General features: G+C 38.4%; 2 protein-coding genes across 4 annotated transcripts in view; one reads left to right on the top strand and one right to left on the bottom strand.

Annotated features, from left to right (window-relative positions):
• Positions 1-14,576, bottom strand: part of LOC107653515 (mitofusin-1) — a 21,845-nt gene extending 7,269 nt beyond the window's left edge. The window contains 12 exon segments of the mRNA XM_074186879.1: positions 1,514-1,618; positions 6,291-6,417; positions 6,610-6,731; positions 7,325-7,392; positions 7,690-7,843; positions 8,159-8,266; positions 9,148-9,256; positions 9,617-9,731; positions 11,497-11,663; positions 11,976-12,111; positions 14,181-14,304; positions 14,394-14,576. Of these exon segments, the coding sequence (XP_074042980.1) occupies positions 1,514-1,618; positions 6,291-6,417; positions 6,610-6,731; positions 7,325-7,392; positions 7,690-7,843; positions 8,159-8,266; positions 9,148-9,256; positions 9,617-9,731; positions 11,497-11,663; positions 11,976-12,111; positions 14,181-14,295 (1,326 nt within the window). The 5' untranslated portion in view covers positions 14,296-14,304; positions 14,394-14,576.
• A 733-nt stretch (positions 14,577-15,309) lies between these two features.
• On the top strand, positions 15,310-22,707 carry LOC107653514 (erythroferrone). Of its 3 annotated transcripts, none has more exons than XM_016440251.1 (9): positions 15,310-15,912; positions 16,393-16,634; positions 16,924-17,040; positions 17,306-17,420; positions 18,605-18,732; positions 19,002-19,113; positions 21,203-21,293; positions 21,405-21,483; positions 21,906-22,707. In XM_016440251.1, exons 2-9 carry the CDS (start codon positions 16,497-16,499, stop codon positions 22,002-22,004), a joined length of 879 nt encoding a protein of 292 aa, XP_016295737.1. In that variant the 5' UTR covers positions 15,310-15,912; positions 16,393-16,496; the 3' UTR covers positions 22,005-22,707. The 3 variants fall into 3 exon arrangements, with proteins under 3 accessions (XP_016295737.1, XP_016295736.1, XP_016295735.1); XM_016440250.1 differs by having other exon boundaries at positions 16,226-16,634; XM_016440249.1 differs by having other exon boundaries at positions 15,310-16,634.
• The last annotated feature ends 1,457 nt before the right edge of the window (positions 22,708-24,164 follow it).

The raw sequence follows: 24,164 nt of genomic DNA, 5'->3' as shown, positions 1-24,164 counted from the left end.
TGTAGAGTGGCCCATATATATATATATATATATATATATATATATATATATATATTAGTGTGTGTCTTTGGATCTGATTATTATTATTTTCATTCCAAATTGTATAATCCATTTAAAATAATGTTAACTGATTAACATATTAATTAACAGAATCTGAAGTGTCATATATAGCATAAAATGTACATTGAGAGTGCTGTGCAGATATGACATTAAATACATTTACACTGGATTTATTATCATTTATGCATATTTTAGTACAAAATGTATGCACCATTGTGTCTTGGTATACAGCTGTGTAAAAGCCTGTAAATTAGTCTAATTAAGAATGTTTGTAGTCTTAAGTGAATCTTTCCTGTGCATAGGGAACAGCAGGACATTAGAGACCAGCTTATCAATGCTGTTAGTTACGCTGATCACACAGACAGCTGTCACTGCAGAGTTCATACAGGTAACTATACAGGTATTTCTGGAACTGCCCTATCTTGGTTCACTTCTTACCTGTCTGACCGTCAACATTACATCGCTGTCTGCCAGGCTAAGTCCTCTACTGCCCCTGCCTTTCATGGTGTTCCTCAGGGTTCTGTTCTCGGGCCTTTACTCTTCATTCACCTACATGCTTCCTTTAGGTAACATTATCTGTCAGCATGGCCTCAACTTCCATTGCTATGCAGACGATACCCAGCTCTATATCAGTTCTCAGCACAACTCTCCTTTTCCCACCAACTCCATATCGGCTTGTATTAATTATATAAATGCTTGGATGACCAGTAACTTTCTCAAACTGAACACTGATAAAACAGATCTACTTCTTGTTGGTTCACCAAAAAATGTAGCTCACTTCTGTGTCGACAATGTTAACATTGCTGGTACCTTGGTTCAACCTTCCACTACTATTAAAAATCTGGTTGTAATCTTTGACTCCTCTCTCTCCTATTGTATTCAATACAAGATACTCCTCATCACCTACAAGGCACTTCATGGTCTTGCCCCTCTGTATATTTCTGATCTCATTCATACTTACTCTCCAGTTCGCACACTACGCTCTTCAGATACTGGTCTACTGTTAATTCCACGCCACAAGTTAACATCGTTTGGTGGACGAGCATTTTGTGTCTCTGCCCCCACACTCTGGAATTCTATTCCCAAACACATTCGTTATCTTTCTTCATTACAAGATTTCAAAACCCACCTTAAAACATATATTTTCCTTTCTTGTTTGTCTGATCTCTGACTGTATGATCTGATTAATGCCACGAATTTCATGTTTATCTGTATTTTGTTTTTCTGTCTGCTGTCGTGTTTATCTGGTTTGATATTGTAAAGTGACCATAAGTTTGCAGAAAGGCGCTATATAAAATAAACATTATTATTATTATTTAACTCTCTAGACACGAGTCAGTGAACAGAACTCACTCACTCACAAAGCTCATGTGTTTGGGTTTCTTTGGTATATGTTTCATGCTTCAAAAGTTTTTCTAATCTGGCTTTAACATAAATTACTTAAAAAACTCACAGTTTTGTACAGGGCTATGGCATTCGGGGCAGGGCTAAAATCAGAGCAGAATTCATCCACAAGAACAGACAGGCAACGAATCTCTTCCGCCATGGCACTGGACACCTAGAAGAGCAGCAGTGAGAATTCAATTGGTCATGTAGAAAACATGACGTTAGATACAGACGCTACTCAACCAAAATAAGTATTTTACCAGTGGAGGTACTACTGCCTTGTATGCGACAAAAACGAATTTGCAGGTTTTGATGGCTAAGGGGCACTTTAACAATAGGCCTACACTTCTTCAAATTATCAGGCGAATGTGTCAAATCGCTTTTTCGCAAGTAGCAGTCAGCTTTGCCTTGCCAATGGGATTTGACGGTTGCAGTTTGTTAAATTAGCGATGCATGATATTGGATTTTTGCCGATATCGATATGCCGATATTTTTCAACTCATTTTGGCCGATACCAATACCGATATATTTCCTTTTGTTTGGAAACAACACCAAGTCTCTCCTGTGCAGAAATTATAAGCAAAATATTTGTAATTTTGGTTAGTTTTTAACAAGAACTTATTTGGCCTATCTTATATTTGTTTGTGAGAACTAATTGTTTAGAACAAATTCAAGCAGCAGAGTAAATGTCACAATTGTAAACCTTTGCTTACGTTTTACTGCATGCTACACAAAACCATATTTTAGATTTTTACATGTTTAACAGGTGTGCAGTATTATATCACTGAATCCTATGTTATATTATTCTCGCTATAAAATAAAGAAAAGGTGGTTTATTTTGCATTGGAGCATCAAAAGTGGTTGCAAATACATATCATAAAACTCTGGCTTTTTAGGCAAATACCAGAAATGAGTGTCACGTCATAAAATATTTGTATTCAATGTGATCACAATTTAAAGGGGTCATCGGATGCTAAATTCACTTTTACATGTTGTTTGAACATAAATGTGTGTTGGCAGTGTGTGTACACATCTACCCTTTAATGATAAAAATCCACCCAGTGGTTTTTATTTAATCCCTACAAATAATATCCCCTTTTTCAAATCAGGCCATTCTCAGCTTCTTGTCTGTGTGACGTCACACAGAAAAAGGCCCCTCCCACAATTGTTGATTGACACTGCCGTCTTACCTTAGACCTGCCCTGAGTGAGCTGTAACAATCTGACTGCCAGGAGTAGACAAGAATGTCTCCATAGCCAATGAGGTGTTTTGTTGTTGGATGTAATAATGAACATAGCAGTCATCATTTACTCCCGACATCTGAGCCGCTGAAGATGCAGTGAATTACATTTGTTTGTGAAGGGAATGCGCCCCCGATCTGCATAAATGCGTCTATGTTCGCGCAAATCATTCGTGATCCAGCTTCACTTACAACAGAAGTGAGTATAAGGGTTTTTTATGAATCTTTGCAATCGCCTTTCCTAATAACATGCTAGTTAGCAAGTTTCGCGGCGGCTAATGCTGGGTACACACCACAAGATAATCGGGCTGATTTTGGGCCGATTTCTCCCCTTCTGACAATCCTAGGTAATGTCCCGATTATCTTGGTGGTTCTAAAGATGATTTTTTCAGATTTTCCTGTGGTGCGAGGTGTGTTAAGAGTGACTGAATCTGCTTGGAAGAACGTCAGAGGCACCCCGATCGCGAATAGTAAATATTCAACATGTTGAATATTTACGATCAGAAATCCTGATGTGTGGGGGGAACATCGTGGCACACCACACACTATAGGAACAAAACGGTTAAATCTAGGATTTTTGTCCTCATGTTTGTGGTCTCTCACTTTTTGAAGATCATATAAGATTTTAAAAATCTTTTAGTGTGTACCCAGCATAAAGTAAACAGTCTCTCCGAGCATGGCTGGTCACCCCACAGAAGAGAGGGGCGAGGTGAGCAGAGCTCATTAGCATTTAAAGGGACATGCACCGAAACGGGTTGATGTCTGCAGAGCTGATTTTGACAAGGTAAAAAGGGTGTTGTTTTACACTACCATTGAAAAATTTCTAACCAATGTATGTTATAGACTTTTCATTAAGACCCTAAAGAATTATATCAACTTGTGGAAAATGGGCATCCGATGACCCCTTTAATAAAAACGTACTTTCATTGTACCTACATCTGCATTTTATTGTTTATGATGAGGAAATTCGCGAGAGTGCAGAATTCAGTCAGAGCGCACACGCACTGTACAAAAATCTGGAATTTCAACAATGACTGATCTGAACGGTTCTAAATTTCATGCCACCATTAACACTTTTCATTTAATTTTCACTTTATTCACCACAGCCAAATAGGAGCATTATTTTGTGAGCACCATTAATTTCTGATCAGCAGAGGTGGAAAGTAACTAATTACATTTACTCGCGAGTCGCGTTATTGTAATTGAGTAGCTTTTTTGTGTACTTCTACTTTTTAAAGTAATTTTTAAAATCAGTAATTTTACTTTTAAGTATATTTTGTTTGAAGTATTGTACTTTTCTACATTTTAAAAACATTAATTACAGAGTAAAATTACACCCTCAAAACTACTGCAGTAAATAATGGGCAGGAGAACAAACTGGCGCTAAAATCACAAGAAAGATGGAGACGGACAAGACAGGTGTTAGTGGTCCAGACCCAGCTGAAAATGAAACCCCGTCATATTCTGTTGAAGTTGAACTCGAAGGAAATGAAGTGAACCCCTGGCCATATTTAAGCTCTATGCAGTGTAAGCAGTGTTTGCCTAGGGCAGGGGTAGGCAAGTTTGGTCCTAGAGAGCCGCAGTCCTGCAGAGTTCAGCTCCAACCCTGAAAACAAAACTCACCTGCCTATAGCCTTAGTAATCCTGAAGACATTGATTAGCTTGTTCAGGTGTGTTTGATTAGGGTTGGAGCTGAACTCTGCAGGACTGCGGCTCTCTAGGACCGAACTTGCCTACCCGTGGTCTAGGGAGACTAAACTAGCAGTTTATAAAATCTCGACATCAAACCTTCGCAAGCACGTAGAGGTAAGCTAAATACTTGCATCGTTGCATTGGTAGTTAAAATGAAGCTTTGACAGTTTAGCAAGAGGTTTTGCACAAATTAGACAAAAAGACAGTGGTGCTGGACTTAGGGGTGTGCGATATATCGTCTGCGATAATATCGTAATTGTTGTTTTCACGAAGTGCGATTTGACTATCGATTATTTTGCAAAAAACCAAACAAAACACTCCTACAGAGTGCCTTGGTAGAGTAGATTAGACTAGTGCGCGTGCGCATTTAGAGCGCTCAGTCTGTTAAAATGCATTGAGAATGATCATGAAATTGAAGATATATGGACAGAAAATTTATATATTTGTATCATTTCATATAGTTAATCAATATCACACAAAGAGTGCAATTTTTTCTCCAAAAAGCAGCACGATAACATAGATTTTTTCTTACAACAGTTTGATGATTAACAATTTTAGAAAAAATGGATTTATAAAGGTAAAAATGCCCTTAAAAGGTAAAAATCAATTTAATGAGAAACGATTCATTTCTATCACTGCTATGAACTGACCACACAGAATATGAAGAATATCAAAAACTTTAAGAGTCAGCTGTCCACGGCAGTTCTTAAGATACCAGCATAATAACACTCTCAGCAAAATATTGTCTAATTATCGTTATCGATAAAAAAACAGAAAATATCAAGATATCATTTTTTGTCAATATCGCACACCCTTAGCAGGACTTGTAATGTTGGTTGGCACCAGGGTCAGAAATGAACGGGGGCTTGGGGCAAAAGTGTCGCCCAAATTTATGATTAGGTGCAAGAAGTGTCCCTGCACAATTAAGCGAGAACTATTACCGCGGTCACTATTTAAGTGTAATGTGAAATGAATGAAGTGTTACATTTTAGAGTAGATCTGCACATGTTGCATCAGATGTCTTTATACAGCGTTGAGCATTATAACCATTCACACACCTTTCTGTTGAGTTTATGAATGCAATGTCAAATCAGAGGCGTTTAGATTCATCACTGCGGAGAACACCGGAGTTGTTCAAGTGTGCGCGCTTACTGACTGAATTCTGAATCTGCATTCGCAAATTCTGTCATAATCATAAACAGCAAAGTGCAAAATTGATTGATTTGCGATTGATTTGCTTCAGTGATTATGGGACTTTTTGCAAAAGTGCATAGCTCACATTAGACTGAAGTCATGGACCGCTTTAGTGTCCTTTGCTCGCTTTCTTTGTATAATTTATAATAATATTTGTTTTGTTTTTCATGCTGCTGAAATAACCAATGTGAAGTTTTGATTTTCTAATCCTTCAAAAGCAATAAAAAATGTCATAAACTGTTCTTAGATTGTTTTGTAGGTAGCCAGAATATAACTTGCTTTTTCTGCCCACTTGGTGGGATGGTCTGCATTAAAATCTCACATACCTCCCTTAATGTTTTAATGTCACGTGTTGACATGTTTTTGGTTATTGCAGTTTAAGTTGTAAAGGTGTTCCTTTAATTAAAAACAACTATTTTGAGATTTATAGGCCTATCACATTTTTGCCCCCCTCCCGCTGTCAAAATGTAACTAAGTAACTTTTACTGTGAGTAAATTTAAAATGAACTACTTTTTACTTTTACTTGAGTAGATTTTTAGACTGATACGTTTACTTGTACTTAAGTAAAATTTCATTAATGTAATGGTACTTTTACTTGAGTAGAATATTTTAGTACTCTTTCCACCTCTGCCGATCAGTGCCCAGAAAAAGGCTAAGCCTTGCCCAAGCCTTACATGCGCTCCGCCTATGCTGGTACTGGTGGAACTTGCAGGTTACCTTGTCAGCCATTTCCTCAGTGATGGCCTTTATCTTGTCTTTGATGTCCTCGGTTAGGAAGTTGAGCTGATTTCGCACAAACTCCAGCCGATCCATTAGAGCCTCACGCTCTTCTAGTGAGAACACTCTGTGGATATACAGAGATTCAAAAAGCAGAACATTCCATTTGTAACAACAACAACAACAAAATACCATGCTAAAGAACAAAATGGTGTTGCACTGAGTGAGAGAACCATGGTTCAATAGTGGTACCAATTATTGTCTTTGGGAGCTTGGAAAGAGACCCTCCCTTATAAAGCAGACAGGTTTTGGAACTTACTTCTTTTCTGCTGAAGAAATATTGATGGCATCCATGATAGCCTTGACTGACTCAATGATCTGCCAGGCTCTGATTGTGTGCTGCTCAAACTTGGTCTTCACAGCAGACTGTGATATAAATTCCTGTGGAATCCATGAAGTGTGTTCTTGAGCCATCAGTGTGCCACAATTATCAGAGATCACATCACGATTAAAACTAATCAAAACATGATTCCAACTGTAAGATTTAATCTATGCCTATCAACATGGGTGACATGTTTTGATGCTTTCCACTCTTATCATTAGCTGCTACCATGGCTGAATCACAACATACCCATCTATTAATGCCATCGTACAGTAGATTACTGTGAATTTTCATCCCTGGATCACAAGAATGTGAGGTACGCTCACCTACTCAAATCCGCTAACTTGGCTCAGGGATTGCCACTACAGGAATGGCTGCCTGGAATCTATGAGGAACACCAAATATCTCACACATCTGGGAGCCAGCAGCACATGGCCTGAATCGATGCAAACCAGCTTGCTTAAGGAGACCGTCACCACGTCACACCATTTCTGGGTAAAGCCATCATAAATTCTCATCTAGTCTAAACAGCATACAGACAAGACTAAGCTTCATTTTCCATGAAGCTCCTCTTAATCTTCATTGTTTTCATCCTCATTGTCAGACAATGATTATCCTGGAGCCAGTCACCACAGTTTGAGCACATTCTCACCTCAAATGTTCTTTCGAAACTCTGGAACTCCATCAGTCGCTCTTGGAATCCTTCAGCCAAAGCACCGCCTTTAAATAAAACGCATATGCCCCATTTGGTCCCCATAATACCACCAATATATAAAATATGAAATGAAGCAGATGGAGCATTATTTTGGCATATTTTTTCACACTTGAAGTTGCACCTCAAATACCATTCTCAATATCATTGGGCCACTCCAAGATTTATTAGCATCTGCCTCAAAGTGTTTTATGGTTGTTACACTCGTTTTTAACTTGGCTAGGCCTAGTTTTTCCTGGTCTCCCTCCAGAACAGTGTCAAAAGCAGAAGGCTCTGCACTGTGTGACCAAAGCTGTGGAGCCTACCAGTCTCTGGCATTCCCTGGGCACGGTGGATCCTGGCACTCAACACCTCCTTGGCAGAGACAAAGAAGATGCGGTCAGGTGCCTTGTTAAGGTCCACTACCTTTAGCTCCTCCACTAAGAAACTGACACAGCGATCCATGTGCTGCTTCCGCACCTAAAAAAGCAGTGAAGCAGTAACAAATCAACAGAATTAACATTTAAATCTATGAACTTATAGTTAAACTTTTTCCATATATTTTCATATCTATTTATAAGTGAATATACATTAACTTCTCAACTGTTAAGCACTGTTGGGCAATTTTTAAGTGTTAGTTAATAATACATTTTTTTTTAACCTATAAATCTGAAAAGTATGATAGTGGAATGATAAATTATACAAAAATCAGCAGTTTTGTGTACAGCAGCTTCGTTTGGTGATTCACTTGTGACTAATAAATATAGGTTATGAGTCATATGCAATAAAACTTACATCTTCCAGATACTCCGGCTCTAAGACAGACGCATCCCAACGATTATTTAGGATGAAAATGTTGGGCTTTGATATGCGTTCATTCACTTTGTGGAAAAAGTGCTTCTCCTTTCGAAGTAGAGTGAAACAAATAAAAACAAGAACATTTAGGTCAAAGAAAGGAAAACAACAAATCATTTTAATAAAATTGAAAGGCATCACAACATTATAATTTACTGCATACAACTGGATAATCATTTAGTGTTATTAAATTATTAGTAGGGCTGTCAGTCGATTAAAAACCTAATTAATTACAGGGTGCTGCAATTAATTAATCTAATTAATTGCAAACTAAATTTGGCTGTGAAAATACCCCCAAAAGATCATTTAAACCTATTATTGTGTTAAATGTTTTGGCTACAATGGCCAAACATAAAGTATATAACATAAAAGAAGATAATTCGAGAAACATCTCAGTATTTTTTGTTCATGCAATCAATGAAAGTCATAGTGACCAAAACAGCTTAGTTACCAACAGTATTCAAAATACCTTCTTTTATGTTGTGCAAAAGAAAGTAAGTCATTAAGGTTTGAAACAACAACGAACTATCCCTTTAATGTTTTTTTTTTTAATAAATGGAATGATACTGTAAAGAAGAAACTAAAACTACCAGCAGGTGGCGGTAAATGTCTTTATGAGTCGATTTGCTCAAACGGCTGATTCATTCAGGAATCCAGTGGCCAGGAGGCCAGTGCGTTAACTGCATTAAAATATTTTAATCGCGTTATTTTTCATAACTAATTAATTAAGCTAACCTGTTAAACTGACAGCCCTAATTATCAGTAATCTATTTTTCAACATAAACTTTAAATTAGAATCTAAAATAGTGGAAATGCACATTCACAATTACATATCCAATAATGACTGATACTAATAAATGAAGAAAAAAAAAGTTTATTATGTATATCGAGTACTGAGTAGTGATTAGTTACTCTGTTTGTCTACTTACAGTGTTCATTATGGTAGACTCAGAGTTGGCCACAAGCACAAAGACATCAGCATCTAAACAAAATTTATCAATCCAGCTGTCCAGCTCTGATGTGACATCTGTGCCTGGGCTGCAGAGTGAGAAGAGTGTGGGTTATTAATATTTCATCACACTACACATCATGTTTCATTCTTTATTGCTAATTAGATCAGGCAAGTTGGAGTCTGATTTTCATTTCTGCAAACAGAAATTAGAAATGAAACAAGTTCCCTGTAAACCAAGTAGGCTTTTACCACCCATGATACCTAGAACAGCACTGCCAAAATCCATTGGTGCTTTCACTTGGCCCTCTTCACAACACATCAAACCTTGTGTAGTTCCTTGCAAAAGTCCATGTATCTGCTAAGCAATTGTTCAGGTCTGTTGTTCATGTGCTAAACCTGTCCTGCAGAACCTTAACTCAGCTCTGACAACCCATAGGGGTCCATACCTGTCCATCAGGACCAGATCATCTCTCAGCAGGGCACACTTAGCTTTGGGCCAAAACACTCGGACCAGACAGCCTGAGTCTTGGTTCCTGTCCATATGCAGAGCTGATTGACTGTCTGTATGATAATGACAAACTTTAAGGTTCAACAAGATAGTAGAACACAAAGTATTCAAATCACGCCACAACACTGTAACACCTTTATGCACAGATGTTATTTATCTTTTTAAATTGTCATAAGGACATAAGGAACTTTTTTTTTTTGCATTGTGTAAAAAAAAAAAAAGAAGCTATGTCGGCACGATAGCATTGTGGGCAGTGTGCTGACATATGGTGCTGTTGCGCTATGGGCGTCCCAAGTTTGAGTCCCGGCTCATGGACCTTTTCCGATCCCACCCCACTCTCTCTCCCACTTTGCTTCCTGTTGCTGCTTAAACGTTCTGTCAAAGTAAAAGCAAAAATGCCTAAAAAATAATTAAATAAAGCCATTATCTTGAGAAGTGAGATAAAACATGTCCTACATAACTTGCCATGGCATTAGTTTAGAAAGCAACAGTAAAATCCACTAAAAATAGAAACGATATAACTTTTCATTTGATAAAAATGGACATATATTATCATACACTCCCCCTAAAACTGTCCTTATGCCATACTTGCCATACTGTAATATTTTATATAGATTAAAAATAGCTCAAATTAATGTGTGCTCAAAAGTATTCATACCCTTAATAAATATGATCAAAGAAGGCAGTGAAAATAAATCCGCATTGTTTATCCACTTGATCTTTTATTCAAAAATGACCAAAAAAAAAAAATCTAACCTTTAATTAAAGTAAAAAAAAGTGGGGGAAAATCACATTATAAAATATATATTTTTCTCTAATACAGTAAGAGGACGTGTGTCGATATCGTCCTAATGCACGGTGAGGAAGAGAGTTTGAGTGGCCAAAGACTCCAAAGATCACAGCTGGAGAACTGCAGAAAATAGTTGATTCTTGGGTCAGAAAGCCTAAAAAAAAAAAAATGTTTGTTTTGAAGGTTTCAAGAAAAAACTAGAAAAGAAAATGCTCTCATCCAAAAACAAACTCCAGCATATTTATTTGCTAGACATGACTGGAACTTTAAATGGGACTGGGTTCAATGGTCAGATGAAACTAAAAAAAATAGCTTTTTAGCAGCAAACACTCAAGATGGGTTTAGTGCACACAGGGATAAAAAAGTACCCCATGTGTACAATGAAATATACTGCTGGATCTTTAATGTTGTGGGCCTATTTTTCTGCCAGAGATCCTGGATATCTTGTTCAGATAGATGGCATGATGGATTCTATAAAATAGCAATGGATAAAATATTAAAAACTGACTGTCCATGCTAGAAATCTTATAATGGGCCATGGTTGGATCTTCCAACAGGACAATGATCCACACACAGACATCAAAACCAAAACCGTGGTGAACTGAAGAGGAGAAGCATCAACATGCAGCTTGAAATCTGAAGGGTCTGGAGTGATTCTGGATGAAGGAATGGTCTCTGATCACCTGTCAGATGTTCTCTAAATTCTGCAGGCATTATAGGTGAAGATTCAGAGCTGTTCTCTTGGCAAAAGGAGGTTGCAAAAAGTATTGGATAAAAGGGTATGATTAATTGTGACCAATGTGTTTTAGAGAATAACATTTATTTTTATAATGAGATTTCTCTCCCATTTTAAATTCTTATTCTCCAGTGAAAGGTTAGATTTTAGTACATTTTTAAAATGAAATATCTAAAGGATTGATGATACAGATTAATTTTCACAGCCTTCTTTGATCATATTTACCAAGGGTATGAATAATTGTGAGCACAACTGTAGTTTACAAACATAATAAGCTCTGGAAACTTGTGACATACTTCAATGCTTTTACTCTCTTACGAGTCCTCAGTGGTAAGGTAGGCATGTTCCCCGTCTGTGCCCTCCACACTCAGGAAACAGTTAGTGGTGTGGCCGATTCCACTGGGCAGAACAGCTTCCCTTAGCATGGCATTAATTACTGTACTCTTTCCATTACTGGTCCTGAAAAACAACATATAACACCCAGTAACAAACTATCCATTTAGCTTATCTGATTCAATATTATCTCAAACCAAGTTAGAGATGAAAGAGAGAAAAAAACAGAGATTAAGTTTATGTTTTTGGTGCCTCACTTTTGGATTTGTATAAAGTAACTATGTGTACCAAAAAAAAAAATAAATAAATAAATAAATAAACCTTGGCTGAACAGCTGAAGAGCTAAAGCAAACATTAATGATCCATTTCATTCTGCTAACCTGTTACTATTTGGTTTAGATACCAGTAAACTTAGATTAGTCATAACTGTAGTTGTACCTGCCAAAGAAGGCCACCTTCATATGTCTGCGGGCTAACACATCTTTGATGGCGGTTAGTTTCCTGGAGCAGGCCTGGATCTGCAGACACTGTTTTTCCTCTGCTACATGCTCAAGATCCTCACTCTTCCACGTCTCTGGGTACCACACGTTAAATACCATCATACAGTAAAGACTAAGAGCAGGACCAGCCTTAGCTGATTTATATGATTTTTTTTTAATGCTTTAAACATTTTTAACATCAATCTACACGCTATAATGACAAAGCAAAAAAAGATTTTTTATATCTTTGATATTTTTGATATCTTTGCACACCTGGATTTTTTTGCCATTCTTCTCTGCGGATTCTTTCAAGCTTAGTCAGGTTGAATTGGGGACTGTTGGTGACTTGGCGGAGAGCCATTTTCGAGTTTCTCCATAGATTTTAAATTGGGTTCAAGTCTGAACTTACCAACAATCAATTGCCAACAATCTTCAAAATATTTTCTTTTTCATTTTTGGGTAAACTCTCAGGTGAACTGTTTGTTTTGTGCTGCATCAGTTTTTCTTTCTACCCTGACCAGTTCTTCAGTACTGCTGTTTAAAACACATGATGTTACCACCACCGTACTTCATCCGTTGGGATGATTTTGGGTGTTGCGGTGATGGGTATCCTTATGCACGTTTCTCCCATCACCACACATGATTTCTGGATTTCAAACAGAGTAACTCAAGTACCAGCAGTTGAATTTGCCATAGGTGGACTCTAGACAAAGTGTAGAACCAACTCAAATATGATCCAGTTAGATGGGATGCTCCTGAGCTAAATTTCAAGTGTCATATTGAAGGGTTATTTATGACTTTGCTTATGGTAATGTCATGTGGAGTGATGTAATGTGACGTAGTGCATTTTAGCAGAAGGCTTCCATAAGATGGAAATACAATGGCACTTTATTATAGTACTAATAATAGTACTAAATGATTACCATAGTAATACACCATAACATGTACATGTTACTACCGTGTCTACAAACCATGATATTGTCCAAAAGTATACAATAGTCTGTATTGAAATTCTGGGATTTAAAATTGAATCTAATGGAGTTCAGTAAAGTTAATAATTATAAGAAATAATAATAAGAAGAAATACACAGATGAGCCATTACATTTTGAGTGATCACCCCCAGCCTAGAGCAATGAGTGCGCCTGGCAATCAAATGGTGCCACAGGTGCAGTTCACAGAGCTGTATATACTACCTCAGAACTTCGATCTCGGTAATGGTGTGCCTTGTGGGTTGCTCACGTGCCTGTGTAGTGAGTACATATCAAAAGTGTGAATCCGTAGTCGAGTCGTCTGTCGTCCGCAACACACTGATGCCAGAGGGAGGCGGAGACTGTCACGCATTGTTCACAGCGACCGGAAGGCCACAGTGTGACAAATTACCAGCAGCTACAACAATGGTGACCAGGGCAATGTTTCACAGCACATATTTCATCACAGACTTTTTCGTATGGGCCTGCGTAGCCGACCATCCAGCTGGGTCCCGATGCTAACTGCATGCCATCGCCGACAACGAATGAAATGGGCCCAAGATCATCGAGATTAGACCGTGGATGATTAGAAAGTTGCCTGGTCTGACGAATCAAGATTCCTGGTGCGTCACGTTGACGGCCGAGCGCAGATTACCAATAGAGTCTATGGCACCTGGATGCATTGCTGGGCAGACACAGGCCAGTTATGCTGTGGATGATGTTTTCATGGGACATTTTCGGCCCCATTATCTCAATAGCACAATTCTTGACAGCTGTCTCTGAATCTGAACATCGTTGCTGACCAAGTGCACCCATTCATGGCAACTGTGTTCCCTGTGTTCCCTTGCTACCAACAGGATATTGCGCCATGCCACACTGCCAGATCTGTCAAGGAGTGGTTCGAGGAACATGATGGTGAATTTCTGTTATTGCCTTAGTCTCTAAAATCATCCAGTTGAACATTTGTGGTTCGACTTGGAAAAGCGGATTCGTGCTACATCACCACCATCCCGCAATGTACGAGAACTAAAGGACCTGCTGTTGACATTATGGTACCACATACCACAGGAGAATTAATACCTCACTGTGTGGCTGCTGTTTTGTGGATCCTACAGGTTATTAGATACGTGGTCATAATGTAATAGTTCATCATTGTATTTATTAATAAATATCCTGCAGAAAACTTTGTCCTTACTTTCTACAAAATCTGAACAATCTCTAACAAACTCCAACAGCTGGTGAAACACAGCACTGATTGTCCTCTTTGCCACCACAAAGTGCTGCAGTGGTGAAACATTGTCCTGCGCCATGTTTAAATACTGAAAGAACAGTGATATAATTCACAGTTCAGATGCCTAAAAACACAGCGACACAATCTATTAACCTACAGGTAGCCTTTGGTACTCACCTACTTAGACAACAGAATTTCAGCAGTACAAGTTCAAGTGGTGCCATTTCTCAAATGAGGTCAGAGAGCATCTTCATTAAAAGGAAATGAAACCTTTTCCAAAACATCTTTGCTGGGCCTGTAACTATTAGAGACGGCTGTCTGTGTACAGGATATTGGGACTGTCTGATGAGATTTAGCAATACTGAGCAAGTCTTTACAGAGCAGGAACGGTGACTTCAAATCCTCTTATCCAGGACTTAAGCAGACATCTTCCAATCACCTATCTCTAACCACAAACTGTTATTTTCAGCATCAGTTACATAGTGTTGTCTGTATTGTTTGATGCATTTTGGTATTCATAAGTGTGTGTTTTATCAATTTTCAGTGTGTGTTTTAATGTTTTGCAGTAGTGGTTCTAACAGAATCATTTAAAATTGCCCTTATGCTCAGCTTCATTCAAAACACATTGATCCAGGCAGAAAATTCTGAATGTTTACCTTTATCAATTGCATATGAAGTTTGTGTGGCAACCATTTCTCATTTTAATTGTCCTGATCTTTTTGAAAGAATTTGGCCAAGAGATGGTGCCAGTGTTCCCTTGTTTGAATGTTGTAAACAATTACACTTAATTAGGCTTAAAAAATCCAGCATTTTAAAAGCTTCATTAGTTTTGTGCACAGTAGTGTCTAGTCTAAAGACCACACAGATGCTGTTCTCTCAGCCAGGAAAAAGCAAAAGCAGAAGACTGATAAAGAGGGAGGTGTGGTGGTTTGCTACATAAAAATGTGCAACCTTCCTCCTAACTGTCATAATGTTTAACAGTACATTTCTGCATATCTGAAATGCACATTTCTGCCCCACCCAAATGTCTCTCACTGCTTGCAAATTTAGGATAGAGTCTAAATGAACACCTTCCTTCTGTTTCTGACATTTTAAATCTATTAGATTTCCAGTTTTATTCATCTTGAGGGAGCATCTCTGATTACAAGCAGACCACTGTACAAACCCATAAAAGAGGCATTAGGACCCTGCAGCTGAGGCTTACAGAGAGCATAAGTGCTGGCAGAGACAGATGAATGAGCTAAACACAAGACAAACAAAAGAAGGGACCCAGGAACTGACTCTAGTAGAGAGACAGGGAGAGATGGTCAGATAAATGACTAGGAGGCTGAAGAGAGACAAAGTGACAGATCAAGATTCAGCAACAGATACCAGGTGGAGTGCACAAACTTGAAGAGAAGGAGGAGTCTGGTCTGAGAGGAAGCTAAAAAGAGTGGAGCGCGAAACGGAGCCCTTCAAAACAGAGTGATCCTTTCTGAGTGGCCACTGACATAGATGTGGAATAAACTGGAGTCTGGCAAAGAGGACCTCAACTGGCAAAAAAAAAATTCATCATTGACGGAATTACCGAAAATATACTGTGCAAAGGCACCAAGGAGACCAGAAGACAATCAAACATTATTAAAAACAGAAAGAAGACGTGGAGATACCACCCACAGAGAGAGACTGAGTATACCACACACAGAGTTTATCACAGGTAATCACACTCACAAACACTATATAGTGTATATACACAATACACTCACAAACACGCGCACACACACACATACACATTCATTTATGGAATACACACCTACATTGTGATTGTAACACATAGGCTGAACAACTCAAGCTTAGAGAGTTTAGACTGTAGTCAGGAGGCATAGGGAATCTTGGCTGTCACAGGGGATGGATTGACTGTGAATGGGTAGAAGCATGGTGAGGCCCTGCGCACAACTCTCATTGCACTCTGAACACTCTGTCCACAAAAATATGAACTGATCTAAGAACAGATTTCTTCTCCATGTCAGAAATCACACCGGGAATTATCCAATCTTTTCCAAATCAAGAGCCACCATTATCTAGAGAACTCTTCCCATAGAGTATTTACGCTTTGAAGAAGCAGCACTCTGATTTCTCACCTCCACTCTTGGATATCCTTCTGAACTAAGGAACGATTCCATCGTGTTACCCACAGGACTTCTGGTCACCTCTCTGTGTTGGAATGGAAATTGTGCACTGAGCTGCTAAGAAGGAGTTGAGTGAGTTAGAAGTTCACCTACACTGCACCGACACTGCAGCATGAAGCTCAGGCATGGGGCAAGTGGGGCACTACTGGCCTTGCTGCTAAGTTTACTGCTGTCTACCTGCACTACACAAGAGCGTGAGGAGAGTCTGGAGCTCCAAGAGGAAAACAATACAGTCAGCACTGAGAGCCCTGTAAGTCAAATCCGATTCACACACCTGCTGTTCACCTGTCAAGGCTTTAAGGCAGTACACACGTGCAAAGACACCATAAAATCTCATAAATCAATTCTCTGAGTTTTACTTTAGGGTATGACAACCATTAGACATGAGGGGAAAGTATATGGTAATGACATTCATAAACATTGTAGAGAATGTGACCTCACTGTGAAAAAAGATTCCTCTCTACAGTAAGAGTTTATATATTTGCCGTAGTTAAAGTTTGCTAACATAGTTGACGCTCTGAAATGCTTCATTTTTACAGGATACTGTATCTTCTGACATAACCAACGTGAGCCCCCACAGGACATGGATAGTCTTTAGGGACAACTCCAACAAGGGTGGAAATAAGAAACCAAAAGGAAATAAAAGACTCTCCAAGGTAATCTCTGATCCAATGTATAGGCATTACACACCATGCTAAAGATGAATAATATCAATACATAGAATAAGTGCATATAAATATATTGAACAAAAGCTTTAAGAAGTAAAGAAGTACTAAAAAGTAAAACTGTATGAAAACAGATTTAGCACAGCACACACAGATAAAACTAACGAGGCCTATGTCAGAAAGTGCCTAATCTTTCACCTCTTCAAATGGATTTCTCTTATTATGTAATATAACTTGAAACTTTCTACATGTCCAGCATGGCATTCCAGGTCCACCAGGCCCTCCTGGTCCCCAGGGGCCTCCTGGTCCTCTGGGCCCCCTAATGTCTCATCATGCAGAGTTGATACAGGACTTCCAAGTCAAACTAAAAGGTATACTGGAATTTGTGGACATAAGCACGTTTACACACCATTACCCATCATGCCAGACAGAAAACAGAAAAGAAATCATATGATACATCCATCTGGCAACTTGTTAAAATACCTTTTGATCAAAGGTTATCAATCCTGGTCCTGGGGACCCACTGCCCTACACATTTTGTATGTCTCTCTTATTTAACACATTTGATTCATAAAAGCTTTTTAGGAGAAAGCTCCATGAGCTAGACTGAATGTATCAGATAAGAGAGACATATAAAATGTGTTGAGAGGTGGGTCTGTTGATCTACATTTTGCATAATCTAATGATTCTGTTCACTTGTGCTAAATCAATAGTTTTGTCAGAGTGATGGATGCGCACTACACGTAAAAAGACACCAGATGCAGGTGTACAAATCAGTTAAACTGTAGTAAAGTAACTGCTTTGACATCAACACCTTTCAAAAATGTTGTTAAACACATTTGAATATGTTAGTTATTATGGTCCAACAGCTTTTTGTTTTTGTTTGGGCTAAGCCACTTAAAGAATTGCTTGATGTTTGGGATATGTGTTGTCATGCTCATTTGTTGGGGAGGCTGCTAGTCTGATTGTGGGCTGGGCTGATCTCTTAATAGATATAATTTTCCAGGACGTGGATTTGACTTGGCCTGGCCAAAGAATTCCACAGATTCCAGATTTTGTGTGTGTGCATGTTTGTGTGTGGAATGAGTGTTGGAGTATTGCCAGGAAAGCAGACACAGGTCTGTTTGTGCTCTGGTACTGTGAGCTGCAGGCTGTTCTGACAGCAATATAAAACATAAAGGCTCTTATTCACACAGAAAAGTGCAGTGGCGCCGTACGCTCATACTTTCTAGCATTCTCATTGCCTCACACTTTCATCCACTCTGTCTGCTCATACATACACTCAACCACTCCAAATATTTACATCTATTCACTGTGAGATTGTTTAATGGCTTTATATGCAGCCAAGTGTCAGTCAAATACAATCCAAAACATTTTCCACTAGCTGTATTTTTCCACTAGCTGTATTTCAGTGTTTTTGGGTCTGAGAAGGTGCCTAGTCTATTGGGTTACACCTTGTCCCAAACCCTTTATAATAATGTAATAAGAAGGTAATTAGTTCTTATGTGCATTTGACAAAGCAACATTACAATCCTGTAATTACCTTTCCACACAGAGATGGTAGGAACTCACTGCCTGCTCTGCGATCAAACCCCTCGTGTGGCCACAGCTTTCCATTGCCGACTGCACCACAACCTGTTGGTCCACCGTCGCAGTCTGCAGGAGCTCCAGCCCTTCAACACTGTAAGTGGAAAACAATCCTTTCCAAACTAGAAACAATTTACTCATTTCAATAACCATGACTTAGCAGCCCCAGAGCCGTGAAAGTAAATGTGAACTATAAAAGAAGCTTTTATTTCTCTGAAGTAGCACTAACTTCTAGATGTATTGATTTAGCAGCGATGTTAGCTTTGGCTGATGGTGAAACAGACTGGCAAGCAGTGGGGAAGGGTTGGCAATGGAAGAGACTGGCAATGGCATATTTAATTATCCCATTTCTGTGTTTTCCACAGCCCTCAAACACAGAGCAGTTCCATCAGAGGGGACAGGGCTTTAACGCCAGCAGTGGCCGGTACACAGCTCCAGTGTCTGGGTTCTACCAGCTCACAGCTAGTCTGCTACTGGGTATGTGGTTTAGATATGTTTTGGGGTGTGCGCCTGCCCCCAACATTCAGACTAGCTATCAACCAATATGTTTTTAATGGCAGATTCATAAACCTAACCTGAAAGTATGGTTACAGCCTTAGTTTGAATTTAACATTGAGCATGGTTTATGTGCTATGCAAGGGATATCAACATGGCCAGCTCTAAAAGCTAAAACAGAGTCCTAAACGGAGGTTGTGGCTAAATGATGAAGTGCCTTCTTTACATTATCAGAATGTGTACAAATTGCACCTTTAGGACTAGAGTAGGTTGTCACTGGGGTAGTTTCTTCAAATCTTAACCTTGGGCAACTTCATTCTTGGATGGCCACTGTCCTGCAGAGTTTAACTCCATATCTATTCAAATGCACTTGAAAAAAAAAAATCTAACCAAAATTAAAAACAAAAAATCTAACCAAGTCATTACTTGAAAATTACAGGCAGGTTTGATTGAATTAAGATGGAGCTGAACTCTGTCCTCCAGGTCTGGGGTTGCCCCTTCCTGCCCTAAAGGGTAATTATAGTACCTAAAAGCTGCACTATTAACGTTAACCTCTCTGCTGCTATCTGTGAAACATAAATTAAATGCTACTTGCAGAATAAATCTTTAACATACATTGTGGTTCAGCACTGCTCTTTCTATGCATATTTTATAGTTATGGGCAATCGCTATATCAGATGAAATCTGCTATGCTGCACCATTGATATATATGTGATATATCACAAAAAAGGCATATGAGCAAGTATCATATGTACCACTGTGGTTCAAATCGTTTTTGGCACAGGCTCTGTCACGTTCCCATTTTGAATGCATGTTCTCAACAGTTCTAAATTTTTTGTTTTGACAAGCAGTGATTTAGGAGGTCAATAAGGTTTGCTGTTTTAAGTGTCCGTTACATGCTAGCTAGCTGACTAGTTCTAGTCTACACACTACTATTTACTGTAACAACAAGCTACAACCACTCCTTAACACCCACACACTCAATAGCAGGACCTTCTTTTGCATTTACTGACATGACCTTAAGAGGCAAGAATGAATGACGTAAGCAATAGGAATTTCCTGCGAAATCTGACTTGACATCTCACAAATTAAATCAATATTGTCGGTTTACTGTTATGAATTAGTTTTGAATACAGATTTGTCATGTACTCTCTTAATAATGTAATTTCCATCTTTTCATCTATTCACCAAACAAACTAAACAAGCCTAGCCCAGCATCTCGGGCCATAGGCATACTGAAATTTATAACCAAAAATCTTCCATAGTGCAGGTACAGTGGTTGTACCTTTGAGGGGACTGCCCCTGTGACATTATTTCTATAGCGCTTCATACGACACAGCTTTATACCAATTCAAAAAAGTTCAATTCAGTTATAAGCAATTCTAAAAAAGACTGCTATTATTCAGCTTGTGTAATTTCAGTGTTAATTCAGTTTAGTTCAATAACAGTGTCAATGTTGCATAATGTGGCTCTACAGTTCAGTAGTGACAATAGTGGCAGTTCAAGTTTTGTGTCATTCAAACTCCATAAGCAAGCCAAAAGGCAACAGTGGTAAGGAACCCTAATTTTCTCAGGTGACAGAAATTGAGAAAAAATAAAATAAAATCTTTGGGAGAAACCAGGGTCAGTTGGACCAGTTCTCATCTGGCCTAGTCTTAGGGATAGTGTTCACTTGTTGTAGTGTTCACCACATTTCCCGTGGACGCAGTCTGTCATACTGTAATGTATCAAAAATAGCATTTTTAGGCATCCAAATTTCATGAAGTATGCATACTTGACAACAAGGCATGAATATATACATAAGCTAAACAATATGCACCAGCAGGTGATTGAGTTTTCCCATTTAGAATGATAGAAACATAAAATATAAGCTTTATTGCATCATTTTGCTAGCTGAAGTACATGCAATACCTTATTCCTGTTTGCATCATGTTACTTGTGTGTGGCCTATCCAACAGCCTGTCCCTTAGATAAAGCTCAGTGGAACAGGGTGGGGTCCTAGTACCACTGAACATGTCTGCCTGTCACAATCCCTTTAACTCTGCATCATGTATCTGTTTTTGTTTTTCAGAATCCAATGAGTCTCAGAAAAAGCCTCATGCCAGGCAGAGGGACAGTGTTAAGGCTTCTATATGCATAGAGTCTCTTTGTCAGAGTAATGTGTGAGTAGTAATGGTCCATAATCACCAATAGCACTGACCGTTTGAACTGTTATTCTAACAAGTCAAGCAAATAAGTCCTAAACCATGATTAATGTGTTTAAAATGATGCAGGTCTTTGGAGACAGTGACTGGAGTGAGCACTACAGGGGGAGAATTCAGTATTCTCCTGACTGGGACTCTTTACCTACAGGTATGACTGACTGACATAATAAGATAATTTAACTGAACAAGAATTTTACAGGTTACTGAAATTGTTTGTGTTAATAATGCTGACTGAAAATATGTGACTGGGAAAATATCCATATTTGGGCCCACTTTTTATTTTTGTTGAGCCACAGGGGCATCTTCTGCTCCAGGGCCCTTGACAATCTTATCAATCCCCATCAAAACTGCTGTTTTATACATATACATTATTGCCCTCTTTCAATAATGTGATGCTTACTTTTTGGCTATTAATGTTTTATGAGTTATGACTGTTATGACAACACACCAACTAAAAAAAAGTGGATATGCAATATCTATGAATATCTCTTTATCATAAACACTTCTATATTACTGACCCATAAAACAAACAAAAAGCATGATTAATGTAGATGTTTGTTTTTTTCACAGGCTGGAGAGTATGTATCTATTCTTATTGACAATGGGACAGGCTCAGCCCTCACAATTCTCCAAGACAGTCTGTTTTCTGGCATTCTTATTGGAGTATGAGGACACAAACAAAACACAACCAATGACTACAAAGAAGCCCATTTTTACAGTGTTGACAAAATACATATCTTTATTAGGTAAGGTATTCAGGACATATTAGAATACTAATTTCATAAAAGGGAGGACTCTTTTCAAGCATCTAAAAGAGACTCTACGTATTACCACTGTTGCAAAGGGCAGCAGGATTGCACTGCTATTTCTTTCCAAAATAATGGTAACATTTAAACTCTGTTCATAGAGGTGTACGTATTTTTTCATGTGGTATGTGTATGCATTCCATTCTAACAGGGCTGAAGTTTTATTTATTTGCATTTGCTTTTTGAAAGGATATTGATATTTGAGTATATTTGCAATAAAATGCTTCCATAACTGCTGAAACATGCTCTGGGAATTTATTTCAGGGAATACAGAGATTTATATGAATAGTACAGTTCTTCTTACTGCCTGACGAAAGTGTTTCAACATGCATTTGAAGCTTCCTGCTGTATGAAAGATTTTCATGTTTTGCGATTGATGACAACCATTTCAGAAAATAAAAAAGTATTAATGGCAGTAATAAAGTAACTACTACCACATTTGCAGGGTAAGTGGGGTGAAAAAAGCAACAGCAGCCATGCTTATTTAGGTCTTGATTCCACAGAATTCTAGCAAAAGGGACAAATAAACATTTTAACTTTAAGCCTTTTAAATGTTTGTATTATTTGGTAATGCTGGTGAATTTCATTGTGCATGAACGAAGACACAAACACTACATTCAGTGATGATGAATGTAGACAATATGTTCTAGTAGTAGATGGGGATGAGGTCATCATGCTGGAAGCGTGGCGCCTGGTGTTTGGCACTGTACCATCCTTCTCTCTCTCTCTCTCTCTCTCTCTCTCTCTCTCTCTCTGACTGCTCTGCTATACCTTCCAGGGAAACATCTAACATAGCATTTGAGGTCAGACTGCAATACCTTACAAGGATGGTTTGCTGTCAAATAATGTGCAGAAAGATAAATGAGTGTATGGTAATGGCATGCTTATTTATCCCTTGATGGGCTTACTGAAAGCAGTGTCTCATTACACACACACACACCTGAAAGCAGTGTCTCACTACACACACACACACACACACACACACACACACACACACACACACAAAGAAACACATGGGCTGGCACACAAACACACAACTTTATCCCAATACATAGTTGGCCAACTTGTTTCCTGTTAATTGCACAAGATGGCAGGCTTTCAGCCAAAAATAAATTATATTTATTCTCGAGATAAATAAGTGGCTTTTTTATCTAAGACATTTTGACTCTTTCCACTCCGTGCGGTCTCTCTCAGCTTTCAGCACATTCACTCACCCCCTCAAGAGAAGCATGTCTAAAACTTCTCTCCCCTCACTCAGCATCAACAAAACATTGCCAAAAGCACTAAACAGACATTATTAAAAGAGAGACTGTGAGGAATAAACCTGCATTATAAAGGTGATGAATGACAACCTGAGACTTTTTTTCTCATCTTGTGTCACATGGCCAATTCTTTAATATCTAGTATAGGTCAACAAGAACAAGAGCAACAACAACAACAACAACAGCAATAACAACAGCTTAATACATACATACATACAAGTCTCTCAGTGAGCAGGGTTGTGTCAGTTTAGAGATGAACTAAGAATGCCTTTTAAATTAATTTTATGAATTTTAAATGAGGTAGCAAACAGGATGCAGAACTGAAATGCAGAATGCAGAACTGAAAGTGCAATTAGAAACGTGGTCATAAAAACTATTTCAAATATTTGTCTTGTTTGAAAGTAAACAAATACGGGATGATATTAGACTCAAAATGATTAATAGATGCACTCACAATTATCCATGTACTGCATAAATTTTATACATGTATCTTACTAACCACAAACAAATGCCTTTCAATTTGAGTCTGTGGAATTCAGGATTAAATGATTGTGCAGCGATTTTTACAAATACAGACATGTTTGCGAATAAAAATGTTCTGTTCTGCATTAATATATCATAAATTGCTCATGCAAAAAGGAATCCGTGCATTTGTGGATCAGGCGACACGCGTGCATTCATTCACGTCTCTTCTGAGTCGATTCATTTGAATTTTGAGACTTTCCTTCTGCCCTTTTAGCCTTGCGCAATCCACACACACA

The sequence above is a fragment of the Sinocyclocheilus anshuiensis genome, unplaced genomic scaffold (genome assembly GCF_001515605.1).
Source record: "Sinocyclocheilus anshuiensis isolate Anshui unplaced genomic scaffold, SAMN03320099.WGS_v1.1 scaffold327, whole genome shotgun sequence".
NCBI lineage: Eukaryota > Metazoa > Chordata > Actinopteri > Cypriniformes > Cyprinidae > Sinocyclocheilus > Sinocyclocheilus anshuiensis.
Note: the sequence above shows the minus strand (reverse complement) of the source record. Positions and strands in the feature narration are given on the sequence as shown.